The sequence below is a fragment of the Austrofundulus limnaeus genome, unplaced genomic scaffold, assembly GCF_001266775.1.
Source record: "Austrofundulus limnaeus strain Quisiro unplaced genomic scaffold, Austrofundulus_limnaeus-1.0 Scaffold758, whole genome shotgun sequence".
NCBI lineage: Eukaryota > Metazoa > Chordata > Actinopteri > Cyprinodontiformes > Rivulidae > Austrofundulus > Austrofundulus limnaeus.
Genome location: NW_013953160.1, coordinates 45,627 through 57,024, shown reverse-complemented (window position 1 = coordinate 57,024; position 11,398 = coordinate 45,627). Strand labels below are relative to the sequence as shown.

Sequence of the window (11,398 nt, the reverse complement as noted above, 5' to 3'; positions counted from 1 at the left end):
GAAAGCAAAACTAAGTTAAAAAGAAGTCATGAATGAAAAGGAGCAGAAATAAATATAAACTTACAATATCTGCCCCTACTCACAAAATAAAATCAACCAACTCAAAAGTTCACCATCAGCATACGGCGAAAGTAATTCAACAAACAAAATTACAACAACACACTTTAGACAATATTATAACGCTCCATCATAGTAATTTTTAATGTTTTTTTTAAATACCAAAACAGATTTTTGACTGTTTTATCTCACTATCACGAAATTGAGTTTATTTGACACTAAAACAAAGATGTGTTTATTAAATTCTCCTTTTATTAGTCTGAGGCAAACACAGATTATAAAATGAAGACTGATCCAGAGATGACACCTGTTTCCACGCCACCCACCCTCTCCTCTGCAGCTCTGCTTTCTCCAGTTTGCATCCAAAGTAGTGAGGATCAACAACCAGTAAGTAGCTCCCCCTGTCCCCGGTGCAAACCCCCAACACAGCCTTAGAGGAGTTGTCCCTGTCTCCCCCCATCATGACAGGAGACCCATGCTTTTCAAAGTGTTGGTGAAGCTCCTCCACTGCCACCTGCTCCAGCTCGGCCCCTCCACCTCGAACATGCACCACCTTACAGGGCACGTCGTAGAACCAGTCCAGAACCAGGGAGGCTTCAAATGTTCCTATCCACTCCCTGGAGCCGGAGAAAGAGCCTGGCTTATCCCCCATGGAAACCAGGGCTTGTTGGACTTCCAGAAGACTTGGTGCCAGTTTGTTCTGGTTCTTAACCGAGGAGCAGTTGTAGTAAATCCAGGAGGCCATGGTTTGGATGGTCCGGTATCCACACCCCCAGCCTCTGTCATCTTGTCCATCACAGCCGTAGTGGAAGTAAAGATAATCTCCTTTTATCTGTGAGCTTTTTACAGGATGTGAAACTGGATCAGGAAGACCAGAGTGAACATTTTTTAATAAGACATCAGTCTTCTGAGGAGTCCCCTTCTCTGCTCCACTGAAACCCCAGTCAATGTGTTCCTCAGGCACTGCTGCTGCTGCTGCTGCTGTGTTTTCATCCATTCTTCAACACTCTTTAACTTCTTCTAAAATAATTAATTCCCAAAGATCAGTTCTGCTTATCCGGTAGTCCTCAAGTGTAACAGGAACAACATTCCCTTACGCAAAAAAGGTTCCGCTTTAGAGTGAACGTCACCATTTTAATGTAACACTTTCTGTGCAGGATTGAAAAACGTGACTATTTTGAGAAAACGTACCGCCGCCACAGGAAGTGTATTTCAAAACGCTCGGGTTAACAAAAATAAGTAAATAAATTAATGAATGAAGCTTAAAAGTGACGACATAACGTTTGTGTTTAGTGACTAAAAGAACAAAGTTATTTGTTATAATTAATATGGAGGCAAACTAGGCTAAAATGCACACCGTTTTATTTTTAAACAGGCATTAGTTATAGCTCCAAAGTTCACACTGCCTTCACCTTGGATTGTGCAATAATCTAAACAGATTTTTTTTAAATGTCAGTCACCTAACCACACTTTAAAATTATTTCGCGTAATCCAAATCTTTAAAAAGTTTATTACTTTTATTCTAAGAGATAGAATATAAATCATGCATGGGGTCCTGACATTCCAAGCATGCCACAACAGGCGCCCTGATTACATATAAATAAAATATTATTGAATGGTGATTTTAATAAATATAACAAAATGTATGTTTATAAATCCGTTTTGATTGTTATTTTGTCGTAATAATATAAATTACCTTGAAATTCGATTTGTTGATGCGAGCTCTCTTTACCGTGGATGTACATTTTCTGGCACAACACCTAGCAGCCGAAACCATTTCCTGTTTGGATCTCCGTGGAGAGAAAACATGTCAGCTTCGAATTGAAGCAATTTTCGGGATTTTAATCTGCTTTCTGAAGGTAATTGTGTTTGTATATGGATGGAGGAGGAACTGTTATGACGCTTTTCTCTGTCTGCATTTAATCAGCCACGAATTAGATATTTATTAATTTTCGGTTCCAACATTAGCATTGCTGCTAGCATGAAACGATGTAAACATCGGCTGCAGAATCATGAGGCTCCTCATTCTCGTCATATTCTGCTGGTGGTTTAAGTTTCCCATGAAAAATTACCAAAATAATAAAATAATATTTTTGTCGTGTAGCTGTTTTTGTGCCCTAAATAAAAACAAACCTGTGATTTTGTTTACTTAGCATTTACTGTGAAGATTCTTTTTGGGATTTTTTTGTCCAATTGATTTTTAAGCATTTAAAAATAAAACAGTAGGTAAGAAATGTGTATTTTTATATAATAAATCACAATGTTTTCAGTGCACACTATTGTGATTCGTTTCCCATCCAAGTCATCTCAACTTTGCCATGCTTCTCCTCCTGCATACTTTGTCGTAGAGCTGCCATTGTAATTTATATCTGTAAAGCCCCTGTGCCAAATGATGGCTATGCCTTTTGGTGCCTGTAAAACTTATAGTTTTTGAAATATCAATGTTTAATAAATTATAATGGCAGTCAATGGAGCCTTGTATATTGCAATACTGCCCCCTGCTGCATCTACACATTATGGTACTGCACCTTAGTTTCATAATATTTAAACTCAGTAGTTCAGTGATTACAATATTAATATGATTGTATTTTGATGTTTTACTGTAATACTGTATTTATGTTGTCCTATTGCTGTAATATATTGCACTTAAGTGTCAATAATTGCATTGACAAGGTAAACTTTTTCTGTATACATACAATCTAATCCCTGGGATTGTCCTCTGCCACATCTCCTATAGTCTCATGATGAGCACTGTGGGCTTTCATGCGTGAGATCAGGGTTCAAATCCAGCTACTGCTACTTTAACAAAAATCTCTTCAAACTTCATATTGTCACCCAATTACCTTAATTACAAACACCTGCTGATGTGACAGGAACAAGTTGGTATAGAAAACACATTTGAACTTGGTCGAAGTTCATTCTGAAAGTCCAATGCTCCTGCCTACATTGTCCTACAGCTGCCATTGTAATTTCTATCTGTAAAGGTCCTGTGTCAAATGATTGCTATGCCTTTTGGTGCCTGTACAACTTGTAGTTTTTGAAATATTAACGTTGAAACTTTATTCCAAATTCATAAAATGGTAGTCAATGGGGCCTTGTAATGGTCCAATACTGCCTCCAGCTGTACTCAACTTGGTACTGCACCATAGTTTTTTAATATTTAATCTCAATAGTTCAGTGTTTACAGTACTAATATGATTGTATTTTGATGTTTTACTATAATATTGTCTTAATACTGCTCTATTGTTGTAATATTATGCAGTTTAGTGTCAATAATTGTATTGGCAATGTGGCCTCTTTCTGCACACATACAAACCAACCCCTGCCACCTCCTTCAGCCACAACTCCATTGGTCTAATGGTCTATGTCATGGACTTTCATGTGGGAGATCAGGGTTCAAAACCTGGCTAATGCAACTTTAAGAAAAAATCTCTTCAAACTTCATATTGTTACACAGTTACCTTAATTCTAAACACCTGCTGACGTGACAGGCACAAGCTGGTATAGAAAACACATTTGAACTTGGTCAAAGTTCATTCTGCAAGTCCATTGCGGCAGGCAATGACATGCTACGTGGCAATGCACACTTGTTTTTACATCGTAAAAACCCATGTCTAGTTTTATTTGCTTTTCCCAGCAGCTTTCTAACTGGACCTTTATTGTATTTCTGCAGAGAAACATGACAGAGCCACGAAACCCTGGGATGTCCACCGTTCCGCAGACCCACCCGGCGCACACCGAGTCCACCTCCCCAGCTGTGGAGATGGATCCAGTGGAGTACACCCTGAGGAAGCGCCTCCCCCGGAAGCTTCCGAAGAGGCGGAACGACGTCTACGTCAACATGAAAACCGATTTCCGGGCTCAGCTGGCGCGCTGCCAGAAGCTGCTGGACGGCGGCGGTCACAGGGAGATCTGCGTGCACGGCCTGGGCCTCGCTATAAACCGGGCCATCAACATCGCCCTCCAGCTGCAGGCCAGCAGTCAGGGAGCGCTGCAGCTGGCTGCCAACACCTCCACGGTGGAGCTCGTGGACGACCTGGAGCCTGAAGATCCCGATGAGGCCGGGGAGCCCATGACCCGTACTCGTAACAATTCAGCCATTCATATCAAAGTTTTCTACCCGGACCCTCAGTGACCTAAACCAGTGCTTCCTGTGGAAATCACAAGTTCTCCTTGTGTTTATTTTAAACCTATAGACCAAAAAGGGGAAAAAAAAGGTTTATGTAGATACCCATGATCACAGCATGTCGAGACTTCATAATGAAGCTTTTGAATTTATTTGTGTTCACTAGTGAACTATTCTGAAGTCCTCCCTTGTGGGAAGCTTTTGTTGACTTTTCAATGAGTTGTGTTGTTGTTTATCAGGTGAAACTTGAACATCTAACATTTGGTGATGTGCGTATTTGTTCTACTTGTTATTTTGCATGTTCTAAATACAAGAAATAAACAGATAAATCTTCTTTAAAGTGGGTGCTGTTGCTTCAAACATCCACTAGAGGGCGTTATTCAGCCCCAGTAATTAAACCTAGATGTTATCTCTGCAGGCAGACGTCAGTGGCAGCTTTCACCCACCAAGTCATCTCAGACTGTTTACAGTGAAGGGTTCAGATATGGGTTATCACATAAACAATTATATTTGTTTGTTGGAATCTTGAAGGTTTGTTGGTGTTTATTTGGTCAAAACTGATGTGGTTGAAGATTGTTTTTGATTTCAAAGAGGGGGAAAAAATGCTTGAATCAACGACCACAATTCCAAAGAAGTTGGATCAGTTTTAAAATGGAAATAAAATCAGAATGCTAATTTCATACTCCTATATTTTATTCACAATTGAACACAGTAAACATAAAATATTTCATCTAATTAATTGTGTTTTGGGAATACACCAGTTTTGGATGATCTGGCAGCAACAACTCAAAAGTTCAGCAGGTTTAAATTTACTGCTGTGAAGCAAACTCTTCTCCCAGATGTGCATTTTTTCACATTTAAAGACATTAATGCACCCCCATACCATCAGCGAGGCAGGCTTTTGATCAGTGTGCTGATGACGGGTCTCATGGTCCCTCTCTGTGGTACAGATGATGTGACCTTTGTGGTTTTTAGTAAATTTGATCCAGAGAAGACTGCAGCATTTCTGGGTGGCTCAAATAAGGTGTCTTTGCATGATTGAGCTCTAATCAACCAACATGCATACTGAAAAGCTCACTCCACAGCAATGGTAGTGACTTGCATGTCCGTTGATTGGGCTTGCAAGATTGAAAAGAAATATATGGTCGGTGTTGTATTTCTGGACTTCTTGGCTGCTTTTGATATAGTTGACCATTTATTAATGCAAATCTCATGGCTTTGAGCAATCTGTACTAAATTGATCTTAATCTGTGAAATAGGATAAAAATGGTGTTCTTTAATGGCAGTTATACTGAAACCAGAATCACAACATGTGGAGTACCCCAAGGGTGGTGTCTTGGTCCATTATTATTCAATATTTTCACAAATGATTTGCCATATGTATTAAATAAAGCTAACATGTCTGCATGTATGCAGATGATTCAACCATATACGTTAGCATTTACTACAAAAGAATTAGAAACTATTATAAATAATGTATTAAAAGTAGCAGCAGAGTGGGTTAAAGAAAACAAGATGGTCCTGAATATATCTAAAACTAGCTGTTTGACTAGTATCAAATTTTAGTATTGATAAGAATCTGGAATTAAATTCAAATGAAAAATATCACTATGGACCAGGAATCTGAGATCAATATTCATTTTATTTTTACAATAATAAGCTGTAGTTTTACTGCAGCTAATATTCCCAAATAAATAACCAGGATCTGTGGATGAGGTGTTGATGTACTGAACAGATCAGACTTGTTTTAATGCCAGTTTTAGCTTCAACTTTTGCTATTTTCACTGTGTTCCACCATGAAAAATTTTGAATTTATGAGATTTACATTCTGGTTTACACCCCACACTCCATTCCAACTTCTTCAGATTTTAGCTTGTGCATTTCCTTGAATTTAATTTCTGTAAACAAGACATGAAAACAAGGCTGGATGACTGTAAAACTTGTGCAGCATGAATTAATTGTTTGTTCTCAGTGGATGTTTGTTTTTTAATTCGACTGCTCTTAGCGACAGAGATAAAAAAATGAACAAACTTCCCGTTGTTGTTTCCTTCTATCCTTTCTTTATCCAAGCACAGTATTTTTGTATTTAAATAGTGGATTTTTGCAGCAATGGAACAAAACGATACAAAAAACAGGAAAGAAAACAGACCAACATCCTCAAAAACATCTTGCACTTGCGCAACAAAACATAAAAATACGGAAGACAACAACTCTTAATGAACGTAAAAGAGCAGAGCATCTTTTTTTTTTCAAATTAGCCCCGAAGTTCCCAGGATGAGAAGATTGCCTGTTTTCTGTTTGACAAACAGCGGAGGAAGGGAAAAAAAACAAAGCGAGCGTCAGGTTCTGGAAATCTTTTTGCAATCACGGCTCCACAGGATGTTAATTGTAAATTTTCCAGGCGGTCTGGCTATCAGTGTGCAGAGACGGGATGAGTGTTGGGGCTAGACAGAAACTGAAACAAAGATAACAGGCTCATCATTCCCATGTGACCCTCCACAGGGACTTCTTGCTCTCACACTACGAATGAAACTAATAGAGCTTTTGGCTTCTGTTCTTGGAGTAAGTGTAACACAGATGTCCTTTAAATTTATATATATATTTATATATAAAAAAGGAGGAGCAGCTTGACTTTGCAAATCATGAGAATATCTTTGCATGTGTGCAAAATGTTCAGTGGTACAAAAAGTGAACATTTAATTGAGGATCTATAGCTAAAGACTAGAGCCTGAAAGTAGAAAATCTGTATAAATAGCTATTACATATATTAAAAATAATAGAATACTACACTGACCAGTTCCAAAAGACAAGAATATTATTTCTAAGAGGCATGGTTGAAAAATGATAAAAGGCGTTTAGAGTGAAAACCCTCGTTCTGCCTCGTAGTCCTCCAGTTTTCAGGTGCAATCTGTATTTTCTTTCTCTCTACAGAAATGAGTGTGGGGGGTCAAACCCCTTGAAAACAGAACACGCAGTGAAACGTCCAACGTCGAGTCATTCATACGAGTACGTCCTCACAGAAAGTGCAAGAGAGTGCCTGTAGAACAGCTATTGGAGCGGTGCTTCTCAAAGGCATCGTTCTGGTCAGTATGTGCTTCAACATGTCCACGAGACGCGTCTACATTCCAAGGTGCTGTCATCTCCTGTCCATCTGTAGCATTTCCTGGAAGTGTCTTTTCCTTTTAGATCGCTCCCCTATACACAGAGACTCTTCCCACACTGCATCCAGCTGCTGAACAAAGTCAAGTTCCTCCACGTGCCTTAGGAAACACGAGTTACTTTTGCCTGGTTTAGAAGGCCGGTCGGCCGATCAGCTGACGTCTTGCCGACAAGCCTGCGCGTCCAAGAGCAGCAGGCGCACTTTCCCTCGCAGGAAGTTTACGTGAACTTGGAGCAGCTCTGCTGCCGAGGACACCCGCCACGTTCCCGGGAGTCCCGCTGCACTGGCTGGTGGAGTATATTCCTGGAACAGAATACAAGGAAACATTACGTACGAGTCCACATACAGGCAGTTCATTCAGTTTAACTACTAGAGCTCGGCTCGAACTGGACTCATTTCAAAGGTTGTGTTATCACAACATGCAATCGAAGAACAAGCTTGCGCAGTGGTATCAGTACCTACGGCATCGTCATGAAAGGACTACAGTCTAAAAGCATGTCTCATGATATCCCTCGATTGCTCAAGAGCAATTACCCAAGAAGGCACCACTATTCTCTTTTTAGAAACTGAAATAAAATATGACTGTTTTCTATTAAGAAGTCCACCCTCTTTCAGATTCAGGGTTTACTTATCAAAGCATAAAATAAATCATCTGGTTATTGCCAGAATCTAACATTGTCCTGATCTGACCTCAAGTGTACAAAACCGCAGAGGAAAAGACCCTGGTGCTACTTATCAACCTGGAAAGGGTTAAAGATAATTTCCAAACAATTCAGAGTCCATCGTTGTACAGAAGAAAGGTTAATTCACAAAGTAAAAACATTTAGGACAGCTGTCAGAGCTCCCAGGATAATTTGTCCTTGCAGATTAACTCCAAAGTTGGATTGTACAACGATTAGACCTTTATATATCAGCTATTCCCTCTCTGCACCTTTGTGGCCTCTGCGTCTTGTAGTTTCACTGTTCCACCAGCCTCTCTCTCATTCACACACTTACTCTGTCACACTACAGCTGACTTTCATTCCTCTTATTTCAAGTGCATACCTCCACCTCTTCAAATTCTCTTCCACCTCTTCTCACCACAGATCAGAGTGTCATCTGCAAACATTGTAATCCACAAAGATAACGGTCTGTCCTCATCTGTTGGTCAGTCTATGGCTGTGTCCAAATTCAGAGGTTGGGTCCTTTGATATACCCGGCCTACCCGGTCTTATTGGGCCAGGTCCACGGTAGACCACGAAGACAGGAAAAAAATGGCTATGAATTTGGACATCTAGCCTCCCATCCTTACTCCGGCGTACGCCATGTCGTCTAACAACTGTGACGACACTAAACAGAAGCAAAATTAGATTGAAATTAGCAAAATATTAATATATTAGTATTATAAATATAAAACAAAAAATTAGCTAGCTTAAAGGTAATATTTGAAGAACTAAGGGAGCCATTGTAGGTGCATGTTTATTTCACTATACCAGCTCGTTTGATTTCTGACAAGAGTAATATAAAAAACATGTCTATAGAAATGATAAAAACATTAACAACACAACCGCTTGAAACTTTTAATTTTTATTCTGCCAGGTTTTTATTTAAAACTGTACTCCTTTCTCTCGCTTTATCTGCCATTATGTGCAGAAAAAATTTCTCCGGTTTGGCCCACAATGCATTATGGGATAGGATAGGCCGAGAAGGATCCATAGGACCCGTCCCTTAAATCGGGGAAAAGGGAGGACATATTTGTTGGCCGCATTGGAGGAGTCTTCGAATTTGGACAGCCTCCATCGCAGCACTGTGATGTAAGTGGCCGACAAATTCGGCTGTCAGGGTATGCAGCCCCTGAATTTGGACACAGCCGGTATCTGTCATACATCTCACCATTGTCCTGCTGTCCTCCTACATGTCCAACTGTAGGAGACTCAGTCTTCTCTGTGCTTCTCCATCTGCATCCTCAAAGTAAAGATTGTATCTATGGCAATTTGTCTTGGCATGAAACCATACTGTTGCTCACAGTCACCCTAATTGCAACAACCCCATCTCAGACTCAACAGGTCTCATCATGCTACTGTAAAAGTTCATAGCAGGAAAATTACTGAGACTGAATGGGTCTGGTTTGTTTGGAAGGACTGCAAGGAAAAATGCTTTTTATTTTTTAACAATAAGGGTTTTTATGTCTACTGACTGCAACAAACTGCCCCTCGGGTAAAGTTAAGATTCTTGAACAACATGGCATCACCACGTAGGCTTGGGAAGTCCCATCTGAATGTACCACAAGACTTCTGGGACAATGTCCTCTGGACATATGAGACCTAAACAGAGATGCTGCACAGCATAATGTTTAAAAAGAAACAGAATACCAACACTTCATTTCAACACAGAACAAAGAAGGTTGATGGTTTCTGCATCATTGACAATGAACTCTACTGTAGACCATCTGGAACCAAATGAGTCCATCTGTCCAACAGCAAAACTTGGACCAGGGTGGAGTCTGTTGTGTGTTTTTGTACACTTGAGGTGAGATTTGAATAAACTGTATTATAGACCTGAGCTTCTGCCTCAAACTTGACCAATTTATTGTTTCAGTGGTCATTTCTGCAGAAGTGTCCAGTCTCCACTTCTGACGTTCTTCCCATTGCCACACAAACTCGTGTGAATTTTTTTCTGGTTGCAGCCTCTAAGCCTCGCACACTCTAGTGGAGCTCTCATGGTTTGTAAATTCCACTTCACAATCTTTCCGCACTCTTGACTGTCCTGTCAGCTATTTCCTTACCACGCTGACCCTGATCAGATCCCCCTGTATGGTTCGGAAAATCAGATTTTACCCTCTGCCCTAACCTTTCACACTCTTGTTCAATATGTAGTACACAGACATGGTTTGGTTTCCACGTGAACTCTAGACCATTCAGATTCATAAAATAAATACAACTTTGATGCCGTCAGACACAAACATGAAACGCTCAACTTCTTGTGTCTTTTCTTTTTCTTCCTCCTGATATCCCCAAAGAAAACGTTAAGGTGGAAGACCCGCCTAAATAGCTGGTGTTTGGTATTTATTGGTGTCAAACGCCTGCTCAGCTTTTATTTTGAAACAACCAATTAATACATTTTATAGGTGCAGAACCTCAACAATAATTGAAACATTGTAAGACAGAGGTAAATGTCTTCCTTACTAAGCTAGTCTGGATGAAAATAGACAGATACTAAAAGCCAAACACCTTAATTTCCTCAGAAAAATCTTTAGAAAAATGACCTAATTTGAATGAAACTTTATAAGCGAGGTTGATTTTTTACTACAACACTGTACTACGTCACAATACAATAAAAACGATAGAACTGAAAATAAGAGTGTAGACATCCGTCATAGTCAGTTAATATTTCCTCTATTGAGACCTGAGATGCCCTCTGACTATGGGAAGTAATCTGCAGATTGTGGATTATTTCTGGCTGCGATAACACATTAATAGAGACTGCTGTGTTTTTGTTTTGGCTAAAACTTGGCTCCAAACCAACATCTCTGACTCGGCAAAGAAGCTGGATGGCCCCAAACATCCTTCCGTGCAAACAGAAGCGCAGAAAGTTCGAGTAGGATCCAAGAAGGTGAACTCTGTGTGACATCAACAAGTGGTGGAGCTGAAGTGGGATTACAAGTCGCTGGTTAGAAATGTCAAAGACGACTCGGTGTTCACCAACATTAAAGAGGGTTACTGTCTCATGTTTCTGTTCTGTTTATTTAGAACATAAAACAACATTGAGACAGTAAGGATATAAAAAAGACAGTCAGGTAAAAGATGCAATACAGCGGGTAAAATAAGTATTGAACACGTCAACATTTTTCTCAGTAAATATATTACTAGAGGAGCTAATGACATGAAATTTTCACCAGATGTCGGTAACAACCCAAGTGATCCATACATACAAAGAAATCAAATCATAAACCAAAACGAAACAAAACAAAGGAAAAAAAAACCAACAAAACCCCGAAAATGTCTGGTGAAGTGGGACAAGTCTTACTGTAGAAAACTTCATTCATTAACAGACAAAAAAAGATAATAAAATTAGTT

At 39.7% G+C, this 11,398-nt stretch overlaps 3 protein-coding genes across 3 annotated transcripts in view; 1 reads left to right on the top strand and 2 right to left on the bottom strand.

The window, feature by feature from the left end:
• Positions 1-291: 291 nt before the first annotated feature.
• ufsp1 (UFM1-specific peptidase 1) lies at positions 292-1,405 on the bottom strand. Its single transcript, XM_014028407.1, has one exon. It carries the CDS (start codon positions 1,052-1,054, stop codon positions 296-298), a length of 759 nt encoding a protein of 252 aa, XP_013883861.1. The 5' UTR covers positions 1,055-1,405; the 3' UTR covers positions 292-295.
• Positions 1,406-1,824: 419 nt separating this feature from the next.
• On the top strand, positions 1,825-4,523 carry pop7 (POP7 homolog, ribonuclease P/MRP subunit; the record flags this gene model as incomplete). The annotated part of the gene is given in 2 exon segments (XM_014028413.1): positions 1,825-1,916; positions 3,731-4,523. A coding segment is annotated over 1 exon segment (456 nt). The 3' UTR covers positions 4,193-4,523.
• A 1,284-nt stretch (positions 4,524-5,807) lies between these two features.
• Positions 5,808-11,398, bottom strand: part of epoa (erythropoietin a) — a 12,919-nt gene continuing 7,328 nt past the window's right edge. The window contains exon 5 of the mRNA XM_014028412.1: positions 5,808-7,646. Within this exon, the coding sequence (XP_013883866.1) occupies positions 7,494-7,646 (153 nt within the window). The 3' untranslated portion in view covers positions 5,808-7,493. The remainder of the gene's footprint in view (positions 7,647-11,398) is intronic.